This window comes from Brachypodium distachyon, chromosome 1 (genome assembly GCF_000005505.3).
Source record: "Brachypodium distachyon strain Bd21 chromosome 1, Brachypodium_distachyon_v3.0, whole genome shotgun sequence".
Classification (NCBI taxonomy): domain Eukaryota; kingdom Viridiplantae; phylum Streptophyta; class Magnoliopsida; order Poales; family Poaceae; genus Brachypodium; species Brachypodium distachyon.
The window spans coordinates 53,793,134-53,812,632 of NC_016131.3; the positions used below are offsets into that span (position 1 = coordinate 53,793,134).

Consider the following 19,499-nt stretch of genomic DNA (forward strand, 5'->3'; position numbering starts at 1 on the left):
AGGCGGCTGCTACGCCGCCGGACTCGTCACCGACCTCAACAAACAAACACAAGAAAAGAATACAACAACGTACGTAATCTGCTCTTTCTTGTTGATTTTGATTAGTAGTTTTATTATTCATGCCGTGAAATTAGATGAGTTTTATTGTTGTGCGTTGCTATTTAATTTGTCTAGTTTGCATGATATAATATGATACATGTTTTACACATTGTTTTTCTGAATTAAATATTCATCGAAATTACCTAATTATTCAGCAACATGCACGACAATACTTTGCCAGTGTAAGTATATACAAACAATCATTCGAATTATCTTTGAATTCTGATAAAGTTTTGGTGTTGAATTTTTTTTGTTCGTTATAATCTCATTTTTACCGGTCTACGATGATTTCTTTTAAAATTTAACCACAAAAGCTAGTTTAACCTATACATCCTCGATTGCCTGCAGGTCGTACAATTGAAGAGGTAGATAGCAACAAGCTCCAAATTTGCATCTGCGGAAATTTAACCTGCCGAGATAATTTGTGTTACTGCTGTTTAGACACAATAGGGCCTTGCTTTGCAACTAGAGAGCAATGCATCCTAGGTTGTGGCTGCCATCCGACTGTACCGCCATCGTCTGAGCATGCGTAGGTGGTTGCATATATTTCTGATGAGAAATTATGTCAAGACAATATTTGAATAACATGTATGAGATTCAATCATTCAATTTAGTTCTTCAATTTGGTCATCTATACCAACAATTTAGTTTATCGTTTTGGTGCACGCACTGCGGACACGGACGGTTAGCACTGTGCCCATCAATTAAGTGTTCTCCACTGACAGTTAGGTGGGTGCCTGGCAGAGTGACAGTGGTAGCATGCATCGCTGACGATCGCCAGACCAACCGTACGCAGTGTTCGAGTAGAGAAAAATTGTGTTTCTAGCTGCGAAGGAAGCGTGGAGACTGAAAAAAATGAGAGAAGAGCTTTGTTCGTGCCGATAAAAGAGTGTCTGTGTATTGTGTTGGGGTGCATGGCTGATTGATTTCAGGTATGCACATGAATTCCATTTAAAAAAGAGTAAATTCTACTTTTTACCCCAAGTTCCAGTTTTTTGACAGCTTTTTTTTTACCCCATTTAACAAAGACGAGAATGCCACTAAATGAGGTAAAAGCTGTCAAAAAGTTGGAACTTGGGGGTAAAAAATGGAATTAACTCTTTAAAAAGTTGCTAGTTCAAGCATCTTCTGATCTACACCCACTAAAAATAAAGTGCAAGTAATGCTAGATCAAGATGATCCGCGACGTTTATGTAGCAAATCTAACGATCCAGTTGATCCGACCGTCCCTTGATCTCTTCCTCCAAACCGTCCCCTGATCTCTCCCTCCAAACACTCACCCATCAGTGAAAACATGTTCTTTACTAGTATGCACTTAGAGTAAGTACGTACCGAACGGAGGCGAATGCAGCACGGGCTAGGCCAGGGCGGAGCTACTTGAGCCCTCGCTGGTGCACATGAACCAGGGTCCAAAACTTTTGTTAGTACTGATTAAGCCTTGTGATTGTCTAGTGCACCAGGCTGTGTGAGGCAAGGTGCACCAGGGCGTTGAAATTTTCCGAATCAAAAGCCAAAAATGGTCGCGTGGCCGCATGGCCCATTTACCGCGGGCGTCTGGCCTGTATGTACTCACCAACAAGGCCTCTAGGATGATTGGCCGAGTGGATGATACGTGTAGTTCTGCTCGATCGATCGCTTCGTTTCCCTCCCCGCTATCTTTCAGTCGACGATGCGCGATCGAAGTCTTAGTAAAGCCTCCGTCCAGTTGATCACGTAGAGTAGCTCTATCAGTCACTGGCTCAATTGCTCTAGGATGCCTCAATTCCCTAATTCTCTGGTTCAATGAGGATATGTTACCGATAAAAAAAATTATCCTCTAAATTTGCCGTTAATTTCTTCATTTTGGTTAGTGCTTGATTGTCACTGTTTTTTAGCACACATTATGTCTTTCACTATGTCAAATTATACATATTAGGAATTGTTGTACATGCTATTATTGGTAAAAATAATAATTGAAATTGATTCTATTAACGTGTCGACGTTAAAGTCGTGCAACTGGATAAATTTTCTCAAGTTCCGCCTTGTCGCCGGTTCGGAGGAGAGATCAGACCAGCTTAACTGTGTAGTAACGCGGGAGGCTGCGACGTACATGCAGACGAGTACTATCGCGTATCTAATCTATAGTTATATACCACTGCGGGCGGGACTGGGAGAGCAACCAGCTATGCCACGTTGACAGCTGCGTCGCGCGCTGCGTCGTCGGGGGTTGCGTTGGCGCGACGAATTTTTCTGCTGTTTTGGCCTTTGAAAAACGGAATTGTCAAAACTAGCCTCCTCCCAAATCAATTGCCAAATCTAGATTGGTGGAATGTCTAGCAACTGCCACGTGGGCCTTTCCGCCCACACAAAAGGCTGATCAGTGTTTCCGCCAACTGCCTTGTCTGGAAGGACTCGTTACCAATCGAATAGGCGGAAAGAGAGTTGGGTCCTCACGTCTCAGGCTGGCAACGGAAAGCGAGGGGCCAAAACAAATACTCCCTCGGTCTCATATTAAGTGACTCAAATTTGTCCAAATACTGCGAGATTACACGTATCTAGACGCTTTTTAGTCATAGATACATTCATATTTGGGCAAACATGAGTCACTTAACATGGGACGGAAGGAGTAATTCCTAGGGATACTAACAACCAGGAAGTTTTCAAGTAGAAGAAAAGAAAAGCTGCATGCGCGGATCGGAGAAAAGGGATGTTCCGGACCGGCGAGATAGCAGTCGAGGATGAATAGGTTCTTTGCTGTCAAAAAAAACTTGATATATTATCGGAGTCCCCCACCAGTTGGTACTCCTGCCAAATGCCCTAAACACCATAACTTTGGTTATCTGTAAGTAATTAGCCCAATAATTATGGTTGAGTAATTTTTCTATAAAAAAGGTGGTTTTCTGAAAATAAATCGCAAATGTTTTTTCCCTCTATAGCTGGCCAACGGGCCGGGTTTTTTGGCGAAGCCTGAAAGTCTGGCGGGCTTATCCCGGTTGTGCCCGGCCCGGCACAGAATTCTTTCTCAGGGCCGGAGCTCCATCAAGGTATCGCGAACAGAAATACTTCGCGAGCCGCACCCGCACCCGTCGCTCCTCCTGGCCCATCTCGCTGCCGGCGACCCAGCCCTCGCTCATCTTCCTCCTCGCGCGAGCGCCGCCACCGCCACCGCCACCGCCGGTTGATCTCCCCTACGATTCTCTCCCTCCCGACCGTTTCTCCTTCCGTCATCCCACTAACGGATTCCGCCCTTTAGCTTCCCGTTTCATTTCCTTTAATCTTCCCCAATTCGTAACCGAGGCAAATATCAAGGTAGGGCTTCCTCCGCCCGTGGTGCCATAACCGAGGCAAATATCAAGGTAGGGCTTCCTCCGCCCGTGGTGCCATGGCTGCGCATTACCAAGCCACTACCCTGATTGCTTCCCCGTCCTATCCAAATGCAATTGCTTGGTCGAGTGAGAACTTGGTGGCTGTTGCCTCCGGTCACGTCATCACTATCCTGGTATGTGAAATTTCGCCACCCCAATTTACCTTCACATCCACTCTCAGTCATTGTGATGGTTCATCTGTTATATTGACCTTGCATTCATCGTGTGTCTTCTAGAACCCAGCATCACTTGATGGGCCTCGTGGAATTGCTTTACTTCGCCCTAGCGATCCTTTCCCCATAGGGGTGGTTAACAGAGACGGTAGGTCTTCAGTTAAACACAGGCATTACTCTAGGTTCCTTTTGATGTACAGTACATGCTGATGCTAGTAGAATACTCATGCAGTTTGATATCCACAATTAAGTGGAACAGAAGTACAATCTTGAGATGCTTTTTTTTTATTATGATTGCACTGTGAGAACAGTTCTTGTGAGAATTCAAGGTCTGTAGTTATCTTTGTATACATTGGGAGTCCTTTGGTTGCGATTATGAAGGACCATCCAAAGGATGATGATGATGATTAACACACACATCTTTATCTTTGGTCTTGTAAATATCTGAGTTGGTGGTCGTTGGTTCACTCTAAAACGGCTACTCCCTGGATTGCTCAGAAATCACTGTAGCCATCCATTCTATGTGATAGATACACGTATCATGAACTTTTGATTATGTTTTGTTTGGATTGACATATATTTTGAGGTAACTGTTAGCACAACATTAGAGATACGAGGCACATGCATGATGCATTTTGACAACTCATGCAATATACTTATTTTTTATTCCGTCGCAAAGCATGTGTATTTAGCTAGTTTATTCGAATTTGTAGGACATATTAAACATTTCAGTTACACTGTAATTAGAAATTTATGAACATCAATATCACGGTCAAAATATGATATGCCATTCAGATAAAGAGAAAAGAAAACTCTTCTAAGAGACATTTTAATTAGTTAGCTGCTTTATGACAATTGATAAATGTAACAGTTCTTGCTTTCCCTCTAAACCCTCTCAACACTTGCAGATCTCTTTGAACCATGTTTAGTGCCAACATCCTTGGCCCGTGATACCGAACCATGTGCACGGTCAATTTCATGGTCTCAACAAGGATTTGCTCCTAATGCTAGGTATGATATTTTGACTGATATATTAGGTTCCTATGTTCTTCTTGTTGCCTAACATGTTCGTCTATGTGGATGACTTTTCCAGTTGTTTGCTGGCTGTCTGTACTGTTGATGGCCATGTGAATCTTTACCGTCCGCCAGTTTATGAACTTTGTGATGACTGGGTTAAGGTAAGCCTGTTTGCTAATGTGCATTTAACTGGGTTCATAGACAATCTTGAAATAATTTTTTCATGCTAAGACAGCTGGGGATGGATACCGGATTTCTGTTTTTTCTTATAATTGTTTCCAAGGGAAAAATTTCTTTTCACTTAGGACCATAACTGTCATGATCCACATATGAACAACTTAATTTATTTGTCAGTATCTGTAAATAAATATTATTTGAGAACTAAAACTTATAATGAGGTCACTATTAACAACTTCACCTAGTTTGCATTCCGAACTGTATATGGTAACAATTGTTTTATTCTGTTACAAACAAACAAAAGAAAAGTTGCTCTTTGCAATCTCAATTTTTAACACTAACTGTAGTTTTTTTGTTAAATCCTGCAAAGGTTTGTTCTTTCCAAATATTTAATTTCCTGTTTTCGTTCGTTGTATCGCTCCTGTCAATTTGAAGTTGTCAGTTAGTATAGGTCGCAGATACCATTATGCTCATCAACTTCGAATCTATTGGTTAGGTTGCGGATATATCTCAGTTGTTGTTTAATTATTACCAAGATATAAACTTTGGAGAGGATGATGGTCCGGATTTGTTTCAGCAGGTATGCTCCCTTCCACTCCAGCACTGATGTTTTCCTGATTGTCTTGGAATTCTGTTATTGAAAAATTTCTTTTCTACATTAGGAGGAGTTAAATAATGAGCACACACACGGCACAGGATATGCTGGTGAGTTACAAGAACCTCTTTCCTCCAGAGGTCCTGGACCTGGACGGAGAAAAAGGAAACCAGCAAGGTGAATGATTCTTTTGTATTAAATCATAATGGCTTTACATTGAAAAACATCACTAAGTTTTGAAATAAAAAGATAGTCCAAAGGGCTCAGTTCAAGAAAATGTATATAAAAACTAATATCCGCAGAGCACAAGTGTAATATTGATTCACTTGCCTTAGTGATTCGATAAAGGAAAGTAGTTTGTGTGATTTTTGTTTTGCTTGCCAATGTGTTCAGAAGTTTTCTACGGTACGAGCCTTGACTTAATCCAGCACTTGTTTTCCTCAAGGAAACGGGCCTAGATGCCACTGTGTTTCATTCAAAATTACGCGTGTTTTCTGGGACATAACTTATGTCTTTAAAATACTAGAAAGTTTCTTTCTTAGTTCAATGCTTAGTGAGGAATGATGGCCTCCAGTCATAAGTGAGTAAATTGCAATATAACACCTCATTCTATTTCGTTTTCGTCAGTTTGATACCCATTTTCTTCCATTAGACTAGCAGAGATCTAGGAATAATTTGCGAATACTGCAAACTGAAAAGAGCATTCTAACTTTCTAAGTATCTCCCATGCTTAGAAAGATACAAAAAGGTGGGCTAGTATATAATGCAATATCTGTCACCGTATGGTGTGCTGGTATGCTCATCTAGGAGACTAGGACTGTTGTTGTAGTATTGATAGTTATGATAGAAAAAAAAGGCAAGTCAAGCTAAACTATATTTATCTTAGCTATTGTATAGAGTACTAACTGTTGATATATTAGCCTCATCTACCACACATAAGGGTACATAGGAGGTGTTCAGTCCAAAAACCCAAGATGCCAACATTTTGGTTTGCATATTTCGTAATATTGACCAAATTTGGTATATATTTGGTTCGTTACCAATCCTGACTTTGGTAAATGTTATTATTATTAGTATCTGGGAGATGGGCTGCGAGAAAAAAAATGGCCCAGTAAGGAGAGGGAAATCAAATATAATTTTGAATTTATTGATTTGCAGAGAACACCACTCAGCAAAGGCAACTTCAAACAAGCTCGATTAAATATAAGAGAAAAATAATTAGAACTCAAGATTTGACAAGTAGGTTCCTACAAGAGAAATTAATTTGGTAGCATTTTGATAAATTAACGTTGGGCTCATCACAGAAGTCCATCTGTTCGGTTGCTCAAATCAACTCAATATACTTGCATTAAGTCAAACAAAACCCAGCAGAATAATTAGCAGTAACATCCTCGTTTTTACAAGACTGGAATAGCATTTTTTTTATGTTACATATATTGTGACCCAATTTATTTCATTTACATTTTCATGATTGTAGGGTTGAAAGCTATGTTTATAATGAGGATCAAGATGATTTAGGTGCTTCAGAGGATGCAGACTTTTCACTGAACCCATGCTCTAAGACAATGAAGAGATCCATGAAAAAGGTATGATTTTAGTACTCCCTCCGATCCATATTAATTGTCTCAAATTTGGCCAAAAATGGATGTATCTATGCCTAAAAATTGTCTAGATACATGTAATATTTCGACAATTAATATGGATCGGAGGGAGTACTTTTCACGTTGCCATGTACGCTATCTTTAACGTTTAAAAGGAAAATTATGTTGTCTCTTAGCAAAGGAATACCCAATTTTCTGGCGAAATTTAAACTATTTCAGAGAATGCACTACATGACTGTCTTTTATATCACACTTGATTTTACTTCTCCCAATCGTAATCCAGATCGTCAAGCCTGTACATGAAATGGCTGTCGTAATCAGGCAAGGCGTCTCACAAAATACCAAAGAACCACTTTCTTGCAATGGAGAGAACAAACTTCTTCCTCATATCACAGCAAAACAATATGCATATCGCAATGCAGTTTTGTCTTCACTCGTAGTTGCATGGTCTCCAGTTTTGCTGGCACATGATGCTTCCCGTTGGTGCATTCTTGCTGTTGGTTCGAAGTCTGGGGATGTTTCATTTTGGAAAATACATAAGCCCGTGTACTACACAATAGATGTTTGCACTGTTTACAGAGATCCAATACTCATTGGAGTTCTCCAAGCTCATAATTCATGGGTTAGTGCCATGAGCTGGGAAGTTTTCTCTGCAAGCTCCTCAAAGTGCTCATTGCTTTTAGCAACTGGATGCACAGATGGAAGGTAAGCACAATTATGCCTATTCATTGTAAAGGTATAAACTTATTGTTCGTTTTAAATGGTTTTGCTGAACTATTAGTGATTCATGACATGATGGAAAATGATAACTATGTCTAATCAATTACAAAAAGATATTTCAAGCTATTTTGGATCAAGGTCCAACTGGCTACATCAGCAGAATAGAGAACTGTGAGCATGAGCCATGCCTTTTCATGCTCGTGCCTTTAATTAATAAACGAAAATAAAAAACTTGCGACTTGGCCAACTACTAAATTTTATATTCTAATTATTATGTATTCCTTCTCAAATAGATGATAGTTAATCCTTCCATGTCTCATATTGGATAATTCTTTCCTTTTCAGTGTGAAGATATGGTCAGGTGATATCAAAGAATTAAATCAATGTACAGATGTAAAAGGAGTTCCATTTTCATTAGTGACAGAGGTATGTATTAAGCAGCAGCTTGTACTTATACTGGTTTTATTTTGATGCATAGAAGTTGATAATGGACACTAAGAACTGATGCAACATCTAATCAATATATACATGCTTGTCTTTCACTTTACTTTTTCTGACTCCTCTAATTGCATATTCAGTTCTAAAATCTTCCATTGATCAGGTCACCACTATTTCGTCAGCTCCAGTCTCGTCAATTTCATCGTCTCTACCAGCTCAGCCTCAGTATGAGCTCAATTTGGCAGTCGGGAGAGTATCTGGGTCACTGGAAACATGGACATTTGATCTATGCACCAACATAATTAAGAACAGCAGTGCATGTCATGCACATGACCGAGTGGTAAATTTTCATTGTAATTCAATAGCCTTGCTCTTCAGTAAAATACAACTAATTGTCAACATTACTATAGGTGACTGGTTTATCATGGGGGTTGGATGGCCACTGTTTATACAGCTGCAGTCAGGTGCATTGACTTGTCACCACTCTCTGATCAATTCCTTCTGATTGTGTTAGCCTAAAGAAATCATGTCATGTTAGGCTAGCCCCCTGAGGAGTGAGGACGCAGTTACTCCCTACAATGCCGTAGTCCTCACATATTTGTTAACATAGCAGTATGGGCAATATATTTTTATTTGATTGTTAAAATTACAGAGAGCACTCCATATTGACTTGAATTAACAAAATACATGTTACCAACATTGTGAGATAGGATGTTGTTCTCAACTGACAGTACCATTTGAACATCCATCGTTCATACCAGTACATCACATGCTGCTACGGCACGGCATGCCTATGCAAGTATGTCGGTATTGTTCATCTGAGAGATGGTGTAATTGAAGTAACTGAAAATTTGAGGACATATGTGAAAAGTTCAACAGAGCATGCAGACCTATGGTGAAATTACATGAGCTGCAAAGCTACTTGATCACTTGAGCTTTTTCTGGACAATTATCTTGGTCCCTTAACATACGCTGTACCAGTACTGAACTACTGATGGCCATGTACTATTGTGCCAATGCCGGTACCTTTTGATACTGCCATCCAAGTTTTGTTGTAATTGCTAAAAGTTTATGAGCCCCCTTTGAGTTCTCCAGTATTTGATGGAGTTATTTTAGCTTTGATAAATATGTTTCTAATCACTCAAAAAGCTAAATATTTATTGATTACCGTAGGTAACTCCCATGTCCATAGTCTTGAACCTGAATCATACTATAGCGCACACTGTTATTATCTTAAGCCCTCTTGTAGTGATGATTCCTGACGTTTTCCTTTATCAGGATAATTCTGCACGCTGTTGGATCTTTGAAAAAAATCACCTTCAAGAAATTCCTCTGCACACAAATTTCCTGGAGCAAAAAGAATCAACAAATGTAAAACTGAAACTCAACTTTTTTGTCCTTTCCCATTTCTTGCATGTGAGTTCTTATCTTTCCAATTGGCATCTGTAATGCGCATGCAGCTATCAGAAGTATCTGATCGATGCTATGGTCTTACACCTGCACCTGGAGAACTAATGATTGCTGTGGTATGCTCTAGGCTTTTCCTTATATCTGGTATACATTGCTCAATTGCACAGTTTTTGTACTTCAGCATACATATATAAACTACAACAATTGATGAACATCATCTCTTTCAGGTCCGCAGCTTGGATCCGAATATGTTAGATCAGATGTATCAAGCCAGGTATTTTTGTTCATGAACTCAATATGGAAAGTAATAGTCTTGTAGTGGGAACGTTTGTGTAATGATCGCTTTGAGATAATCTTTACTCCTATTAAAAGACCCAATTGGTGACGGCAGTCCATCACAATCACACCTTGAGACTGCATCACTTGAGATGAGAACTAATATTAAGTGTCGCAACTTTGTCTAGATGCACATGTATCTAGATGCGTTTAAGAGTGTAGGCACATGCGTATGTATCTAGATGCGTTTTAGTGTGTAGGTACATGAGTATGTAGACAAGTTGTGACACTTAAATATGTAATGTTTTTTTATAGTACAACATTCTCTTTAAATATGTAATGTTTTTTTATAGTCCGTTGCAACGCACAGGTATTGTGCTAGTGTTTGTTAAGTGCATCACCATGTTAACATTTTTTTTGTTAACAAAAACAACAGGACACAAAAGGCAGTGGTAGAGTTTATTTGGATTGGTGGTCAGTTCCTTGGTATCCCACTAGACAAGAGCATTCATATCTGCAGTCAACAATCTGCAATGTTATCTGTGACTAACTTATTATGGTGGGGATCCAACATTTTTTGGTCATTGAAGAAATATGAAAAAAGTCAAACAGGACTTGTCTTATGGGATGTCATAGCTGCACTACAAGTGATCAAGAAATATGCACCAACATTTCTGGAGATCATACTAAATAAATGGATTTCAGATGACCAACATTGTGTTTCTGTCGATATCCCATATGAGTCTATAAATGACATGATCTCCAAGGCCAGCTCGCGGAAGCTTCACTTGCTGAATATTATCTGTAGAAAAGTAATGCTTAGCAGTCATTCAACTGATTTATGGAACAATCTTCTAGCAAGCAGTGAAAGAGAGCTACGAGAGAGGCTTGTGGCTTTCACTTTTTCTGCTGTCTTGAGTCGAACTTCGTATTTTCTCAAGGGCTCACAAAACAGGTGGTTTCCTGTTGGAGTTGCCCAGATGGATTCTTGGGTATCTATGAATAGTGGAGTGTGTAATCAACTCAAGTCTCTCAGTTCGGCTATCAAAGATCTAGGAAGAAGGTATTTATGTTTGCTAAATTTATTGATCATCCACTGTAGTTTTTGTTTCTGAAAGGACATTAAACATGTTAGTTTTCTAGTGCACTGAAACGTAGAATTGGATATTCTATCTGCTTCTTAACTCTTTTCCTTTTGCAGGATCGACTCTGTGTGTGAATACTCAGTTGACGAAACCTGTGCCTATTGCTCTGCACCAGTTCACTTTGAGTCACCTGATGTAGCCTTGTGTGGAGGTGTTGATCCTTCTATTGCTCCAGCTGAAAGGCACAAGTTGTCAAGATGCACAGCATCGATGCGTTTGTGCTCTGTTCTGCAACCAATCTGGTATTGTGCATGTTGTGGAGGAATGGTTGACAAGCTGGTACCTGAGACCTTCTTCACCATGATGACATCCCCTTTGGGTGGCAATCATGATGAGGAATCGCTTTATTCAGCACCTGCTGTTCCACTTTGCCCTTTCTGCGGCATACTGCTGCAGAGGTTGACGCCTGAGTTCCTGCTCTCTATCTCCCCAGTATAGAAGCTAGTGGTGGGACTTCGCTGCCAAAGTGCATGTCAAATTCTTTGTCTTTTGCAGCATTGTGCGTTTGTTCTTTATAGAGGTTGTACATAGTCCTGTCAAAAAGGATTTTGAGATAAGTTTTTACGGGATATGGAACCATGGAAATGAACGTCATCCCCAGTAAGTCCTGAATATGTTTTGTGTACTTGTCCTGAATTTATTGAGCTACAGACACCCTTTTCTATAACATACAATTAAGGCTGCGTTCTTTTTGGCTTCTAGGACTGGCTTCTCCTAGAAGCTGCCCTCATCTAGCTTCTTGGAGAAGCCGCATCTCCGATTTAGTTTGACATATAAAGTAGTTTAGGCCAAACTAGTTTTGTAGCCTAATCAAATTTAGGTGGCAGCTTCTCCAGGAAGCTGGGGGAGGGCAGCTTCTCGGAGAAGCCGGTCTAGTAAGCCGAAAAGAATTGGCCCTAAGAAGTTTTTATGGGACATGCAATCACCAGAAACGACCTGAGCTTTATCTTGTATGCAGCAACACATTTTGTTAGCTAATCAGCATGCTATTAGGCTCTTAACAAGGTGCCACTGAGTTTCTTGTTATGGTATTTCAGGGATACCATAATCTATCTTTGGGATGCTTTTTGGGAGTGACTGCTGAAGATTATGTTGCTCAGCCTGCACTGGCATCTGTAGCTTCAGTAGAGATTAAGAATCAGATTGTCCAGAGCAAGAAAAAGGGTTCAAGAGAAGATAAAAGTGCATAATCATCACGTCCTGATGTGGAGGAACATAGATTGGTAACTCTTTCTCGTGCTATAATGCAAACATCTCCTTGCAATAGGACTTCCTGGCAAGTACTAACTCTATCTAATTGAAAGTCTTATCTCCTAATATATCTCGACTTCCAAATTTAAGCCTAACTTATATAGACCAATTTCAAAATTCATGAAAAATTGGTATAGAATCCTTGCTCAGTGAAGTTCCTCTATTGGTCTACTTTCAAGAATGTATTGCATTTTTGCATGTGTATGGACCTCAACCAACAGTACACATGGTTTAGTGGTTAAGGAATCAACAAATGCAGAAAGCTTATCTTCTTACAAATGAAATTATACATGAAACTGCACTTAGCCATGGTCCATGGGTCTACTGAGACTTGTTTTTAAAAACCGTTTGCAATACTTCTACATAACCACACCTATATGTTGACACCTTGCATGTTGGTCCTTAATCTGGACGTCTGTCTCATCCGAAATGGAGTCGCCCGTGATGCCACACAGCAATAAATGGCATGACCATGGGAGGGAAGGTGAAAGTGAAGAGATGCTTCGGCGTTTTCCATCCCTTCCTGTCTGCTCCCTAAGCAAAGGATAGCTGTCCGTGATCCTGTCATAATCTGAGTTGTTTGCTCTCAGAACTCAATCGCCACTAAGTGATGATATTAAAGGAACGCAGTGCTAATAGTGCTAATATCTCTATTCTTGCTATCACTGTATCTCTTGCCCACCTAATTGCCTCTAGACCAAAATTTAGGATGCCTGGAGGATCAGTGCGCAAGGGGCAGAAATGACAGAAGAATGCGATCAATGGAGGGTGCTGTTGGATGGGATGGCAGAACATCAGCCACACCGGCTGGAAGAGCGCCAACACCAACAGTATGGCTGAGCCGTGGAAGGATTTGACAGAACAAGGTGGACAATTTCAACCCGTTTTCTATTTCAGGTCAAAATCTTTAGTCAGAGAGGAGCATGCATGGGTATTTTGGTAATGTTTAGATTACAATGTTGAAGTTAATGTAGGAGGATGCCATTTGCGAGATGCATGAAAGTCTATGGCTGCAGTACTGGATCTCTGAACTCTGGCAGTATTGTTTTCAGAACCACGGCTCCTTTGTTTACTCTTGAGTTGTGCTTTACACATCTAAGATCTTACCAGGAACTTTTGTAGTTCTTTTGGTGCCATTGGAAGAATGAAGTGTTATAAAAATGTATCCAGTCCTGTCCAGCATTATAATATTGTTTTGAAACATGTGCAGGGCATTATTGAACGCTGAACTAAGAAAAATTCTGAGATATGAGGAAACACTAACACATTGGAGCAATCCGAGATACTTGAAGTCTTGAACAGCATGAAGTCTGAAGCTACTTAAAGTCCGGAAGGATGCACTGGTTCACGCACATTGAAAAACTTCTCTGACAAGATGAGCATGTTTACTCCTTCCCCAAATTTTGAGTAAATGTGAGGAAAGGCTTAACGTGTCTGTTTTCTAGAGCCGAGTTCGAAAGCAAAAGCAGAAAACACCCTGATGGTATCTTTTCTCAAGGGAGTGATCATGCCCAGGCTGTGGAATCGAGAGAAAATAAATCAATCAGTGGAATGCACTCTTAAGATGGAACTGCCGTAGGAAGCAATATATAAAGTCAGCGCGTTGTAGACAAATACGGAAAAACAATATCTCACCCAAGCTGGGTCACCACGATCTCATTTGTTGTGTAATACAGTGTGACTGAGAACAACTTGTTTTCAACATTCCAATCTTGAATGAACTCGAGGAGAACCATGTTAAACATCGCAATGCCCGTGTGGGGGGTCTGCATCACTGAAAACTTCACCATTCTCTTTTGCAAGTTCCATTACATATCGACGTAGTTATGCATAGATTTTTTTTTAAGGGCAAACGTAGTTATGCATAGATAATACCCTGAGGTTTGATTGGAAGTTCCACATGCCCCAGGGTTGAAGCGGCCACGGCTGGGTGCAGTTTTTTTTTTTAGAATGGCTCTGTGCAGTGTGCAGGTGTGAGGCGATACGGCGGCCGACTCCATCGTCGCAGGCCGATCTTCCGGATGGGTCGATGTTAGCCGGCTCCCCTGCCCCAGATTTCACATGAGGCTGGGCCCAATAGACTTGATGTTTTGGACCGGTCCAGTAGCCCAACGGGTTTTCTCGACCCATTACCATCCTAGGAGCCAGCAGGAGTCGCCGTCATTCCATCCCTCAACGGATCCCCAAAACAAAAAAACTTCTTGCGCCGCAATCTATTCCGTCGAGGCTCTGACAAGTGGGGCCATCAGCGTGCAGAAGTATAATTACGGTGCCTACAACACGGTCAAATAAAGGAAGTGGAAGCATGGGATGGACCTGTCAGTGGGACGGACAGAAGCGGTAAATTTACATTTCACCGCCCCGTTTGCACCTCTCCTTTATAACTGGCCGGTTCCCCGTTCCCCGGCCGACGTTCTCAATCTCACCCGCGGGACATCTTAGACAACACAAACACACGCTGCCTGAGAGGAAGAGGGAGAGTCGAGAACACGAGACTCTCGAGAGAGAGATCCATGGCTGTGCCGGTGCAGATGCTATGAGATAGCGGAGTGGGAGGCGGCGGTTTGGGACTGGGTAGCGTGGGCGCTGGGGTACGCTGCGGGCCTCAGGCAGACCGTGACCGCCGAGGTGGGGGAGGGCATCTCCGAGGTCGAGGCGGCCCGCGCGACGCTCCAGGAGGCCGCCGCCCTGCTCCAGGAGGCCGCCGACGCGGCCGAGATCCTCTACGGCAACCTGCTGAATCTCGCGCCGCACTCCTCCGCGACGCTCGCACAAGCCGGGGCGCTCGTCGACGCCGTCTTCAACTCGCGGGCGCCATCGCCGCCGCCGCGGACATCGTCGCCCGCCACTTCGACTCACCGCCGCCGTCTGGCGGGCCGCTCCAGGACGCCCGCCGCGACCTGGCGTTCCTCTTCCACGCCGTCCACGTCGACGCCGGCCACTACTTCAACGGCTGCGCCCGGCACCTCGGCATCGTCCCAGGCACCGGTGCGTGGGAGCTCTGGCGCGACAGCCACGAGCGGGCCGGCACCCGGGGGAGGGAGGCGGTGCAGAGGGTGTACCACGCTGTCATGGCGAGCCTCGCGGCTCATCGCGCCACCACCTCTGCCGGGCCCGGTCGGCGCGAGGGCGGCCCGGGGAGTACATACTGGAGGCGGAGCGGACGCTGCAGCGGATCATCGCCGAGATCGACGCGGCGCTGCTGATCCTGCGGGACCTGCCGAGCAACTTGGCGGACCTCGAGGTGCTGGTGCACAACGCCACCGCCGAGGCTCAAGCTCTCTCCCTAATTCATCCATGAGGCGACGATCCTTCCTTCCTGCAAACGCCAAGCTCCGCAGGCGAATCGCAAACCACCACGACTAACGACGTAGGTAGATTGATCAACCTAGGCAAGTAAGTACTAGTTTTAGCAGCAAGCCTTTGGTTCTGTTCTGTCCCTGCTAGCTCCAGGTTACCGATATCGATCGATTCGAGTTTGTTGTTGAGCAGAGTACTCCGATCGACGTTGCCCTTTAGTTTAGTTTGCCTTTATGAGTTTCTTTCGTTGATTTGAGAGATGGGTACTAAACTTGCATGATCATCAGTTTCAGATGCATATATTGGATTAGAGGTACTACTTGTCTCTGCAAGCTGTTTTGCACATGTTAATTTTGCATGCAGCCTGTGTTTTGCTTCAGATTTGATCGATCTGGTTTTTGTCCCTTCTTGTTTCTTTTGTTAATCTGGCTTTCGCCGTCTTGCTGTCTATTGTAATATTGAGCAGTACATGGACTTTTGAGTTGTTATATGAGTATGTGATTCTACTGCTGCTTTTGATACATCTCAGATTCTAAAACCAGTCGGTTATGTATCCCGATCGACTGTTAAACTTAGCCAAGAGCCCAACACCAAACTGGATTGTTGATTTTTGACGAATTCATGGTAGCTAGTGTGCTACATGCATATGTGATCGGAGTGGATTATATGCCTGCAACTGCGTATTTTGTTTCACATGTGTACGTCGGTACCATCTCATTCGGATCATGCATGCAAACGGACGGAATTGAAGTTGTTCTTTGTTGTGTTGGTCGTGTGATCAGTGGAATTTGAGCATTAGGCATGACTTAGAGGTTTTAGTTCAGCAAAGGCGCCGAATAGATCCTGCTTAATTATAAAGTAGCACTCCAGCTGCTTGCTGAAACCCGTACGTGTGGATGGATCTCAACCGAGTAAATGCAGAATTACAATTGGGTAGTATCCGATTACATGCTCTTTAATTTTGCATCATTACGGGATGTAACTTGTTGATTTCCTGTGGCTAGTTAATGCAACTAGTAGACAATTTGTAGGATTATACATAGATTTTTTGTTCTTGCGGATTTCCTTCCGTACCATAGGAATGAGCCGACAAAAATATCATTGGTTCCTTTTTGTATACCTTAAATTCTTGGGATTTCTGGCAAGAGGTTAGATGATGTTACTTTTTGTAGTCTTGCGTGAACTTCGTTTAATTTTGCTATCGCTTCGTTTTAGAATTCCAAAGGGTTATGCAAATCATGACAGCACTCTACTTTATTTTGCTATTGCTTCGTTTTTAGAATCTGGGATAATTTTGAAGTGCTTAAGTACATCGTCTCTTTAAAGAGTACGCTTAATTAGCGAACTTGAAGTTAAGATTGAGCCATTGAGGAGTTGTGTAGGCAGCCTTGGAGAACAAAGGAAAGGAGATAAGGAGAGGCAAATGAGGGAAACATGAAATTAATTTGCAGCTCTGCCCTCTTTTCCTTCTTCTTTTCTTGAAACAACGATCTAACTTTATTAATTCGTGAAAGAAAACATAATATATCAACAGAACTAAAAATAACTCAAATAACAAGTGTCCTTGATAAAGTTCCACGAAGGTCCTCGAAGTCGATGTCTCTAGATCCATCATCTTAACGTACTTCCATGTCTTTGGTGACAAAACCGCTGACTATAATTTTTCAGCAAATCGAACTAACGTCATTGGTTTTAAAAAGTCGCGTAAGCCAACCACCTCGTAAGGTTGGACCCTAAGATCATTTCCCTCGTAAGGTTGGACCCAAAGATCATTTCAACCCATAGTGGTCAGGGACACAACCCTCACATCACATGACAGACTGTGAAAGCTCCGCATATTCGGTGAATTGTCAAGTAAGAATACCAAAAGCATGAAAATACGAGTCGCTAGAACCGCCCCTCACATGACAAACTGTGAAAGCGTTGCGTATTCGATGATTGGCAAGTAAGAATAGTAAAAGCATGAAAAGACGAGTCATGAAAACCACTGGCTCCATGAATCAAGTTGCAACGACCATCCTCATGCGGACGAGGTGTTGGGAACGTAATGTAGAATTTAAAAAATTTCACCACACATAACACCCAGGATCACTATGTAGATGATGGATCGAGATAGCGAAATGCTCACCAAACGTTGAAGTGGATGAGGAGAGTTGATGGAGTCTGTTGCCCATCCCCGCAAGTAGGTTATACCTCCCAGTCGTGAGGATTTCGTTTCCATGCGTTCCTTGCTCCTAGGATCGCAAAGTGCAATCCCTGTGAGGTATCCATGTGTCTGCTATGAAGATTCACTAGCCACGCGTGAGACAACATGTGGAAGAGTTGGAAGAACTAGGTGTATGAAGATTTATCTAATCCCAAATAGACCAAGTAGCTAATCTAGATTAGCTTGAGAAAGAAGCAGGACTATGCCTGGAAGCTAGAGCCGGCGGCAGCATCAGGGCAGCAGGGGGCGTCGGCGTAGGCCAAGAGGTGGGTGGGGCACGGCTAGGGTTAAAAAGGAGAGGGAGAAAAGGGCGCCCCCGCCTCTCTTTATATAAGGCGTAGGTCGGCAGCTCCCCGGGGGGGGGGGGGGAGGGAGGGTGGTTGGTTTGGCTCCCTCCTGTCTCCCTCTTCTCATGCTGACTAAGAGGGGGAGTCCTAGTAACAGATAAAGGAAAAGATGTTGGCACATTCTCCGCAAAGGGAGGATCAACACAATGATCTTTTACTGTGTTGCACCTTTGTAGTAGAGTCACTGACATGTGAGCCATCAATTAGTGGGACCCATGCACTAACGTAACGCCTATCAAGTTTGTGGGACTAAAGTGTGCATTTTCGTCGAGTTCATGGACTAAGGTATTCCCTTGCCAGAATCTACACATTTTCTCAAACATTATACAAAAGAAAGGGTTACCAATCAGCACACTATTACCCGCCTCTATTTTTTAGAACATTAATTTAGGTACCACTTTCAATTACTCCCATAACAGACCACCAAATTAATTTATCCAAGCTCACGAAAAGCAAAACAAGTATAAAGACCCCTTCATGCTCGCAGAACTCCCATTCCCGTCAGATCATCTCTGAATATTTATGTCTTAGGATCACAATTGCAGAAGACCAAAACAATCAATTCCTTATTAGAGCATCGAGCTAAAATAGAGGAACAAACTAGATTTTGAAACACTAACCTTCTAACCATCATCGCAATCGCATGGAAACACACAATCCTAGGGGATGACGTGGCCAAGTAAGACAAGGAGTACGAGAATACCGGCAGAAATATCAATGTGATAAGTGTGTGGCATGATGAACCAAATGAAAAACAATAGACTGATGAGGAGAAGGTATCTCGCAAAATAAACGTAGACAAGTGGGGGCGCCGGGGGGGGGGGGGGGGTTTCCCCCCCCCCCCCCCCCCCTACCACGGTGGCGAAGATTTTCACAAACTTGGCGAATCTAAAAAAATCCTGCATAAATTGTGAAATCAAATAAAACCAACTCTACGAAAAGGCAGGAAAAAAACACTTAGCTACTGGGCTTACCGATGCACGCGAGCCTCCGGTGTACGTCCAAAAAGCTCTGGAGCAAATGCTACCAGCCGAATCGTTGCTGCCGGCTTGGGAGGAGTCGCTCGCTCTGATGTTGATGGAGAAGATGCTTGTCTTCTTCTTGGCGGCGGCGGCCGCAGCAGCTGTAGAGGACCTGGCTGTTGGGAATATGCCCTAGAGGCAATCATGTATGATGTAATTCCCAATGTATTTATAAATATTATTAAGTTGTCCTTGTTTGAACATCTGATATGTATCATTGAATATGTGATTTGATTGTGGAACTATGTATTCATGTTGTTCATACTAAATTGTCCTTAGTCATTGAGGTTGTGCTGGACACATAACCTAAACTAATGTGAAAGTTGGCTGATGACTCGGTTCCACTTGTCATGGGCATGGTGATGTCATTCCAGCTTA

The 19,499-nt window shown here is 42.5% G+C and overlaps 1 protein-coding gene across 9 annotated transcripts; it reads left to right on the plus strand.

Annotated features, from left to right (window-relative positions):
• The first annotated feature begins 3,153 nt into the window (after positions 1–3,153).
• On the plus strand, positions 3,154–14,017 carry LOC100827917. 9 transcript variants are annotated; one of them, XR_002961739.1, is made up of 18 exons: positions 3,161–3,577; positions 3,680–3,764; positions 4,525–4,627; positions 4,710–4,794; positions 5,307–5,390; positions 5,473–5,582; positions 6,883–6,991; positions 7,290–7,711; positions 8,071–8,152; positions 8,328–8,504; positions 8,575–8,628; positions 9,443–9,535; positions 9,625–9,690; positions 9,802–9,848; positions 10,287–10,913; positions 11,052–11,595; positions 12,033–13,143; positions 13,457–14,017. XR_002961739.1 is itself a non-coding variant. In XM_024456850.1 (16 exons), the coding sequence occupies exons 1-16, from the start codon at positions 3,461–3,463 to the stop codon at positions 11,431–11,433; spliced, it is 2,643 nt and encodes an 880-aa protein (XP_024312618.1). In that variant the 5' UTR covers positions 3,161–3,460; the 3' UTR covers positions 11,434–11,599. The 9 variants fall into 9 exon arrangements, 2 of the variants coding, with proteins under 2 accessions (XP_024312619.1, XP_024312618.1); XR_002961737.1 differs by having other exon boundaries at positions 12,033–13,112; XR_002961742.1 differs by having other exon boundaries at positions 12,033–12,218.
• Positions 14,018–19,499: the final 5,482 nt, after the last annotated feature.

Coding starts and splice junctions, on each gene's coding strand:
- LOC100827917 (XM_024456850.1), top strand. CDS start 3,461: ATGGCTGCGCATTACCAAGCCACTACCCTGATTGCTTCCCCGTCCTAT. Junction 4,628..4,709: donor GGATTTGCTCCTAATGCTAG/GTATGATATTTT, acceptor TGACTTTTCCAG/TTGTTTGCTGGCTGTCTGTA. Junction 8,629..9,442: donor GTTTATACAGCTGCAGTCAG/GTGCATTGACTT, acceptor TTCCTTTATCAG/GATAATTCTGCACGCTGTTG.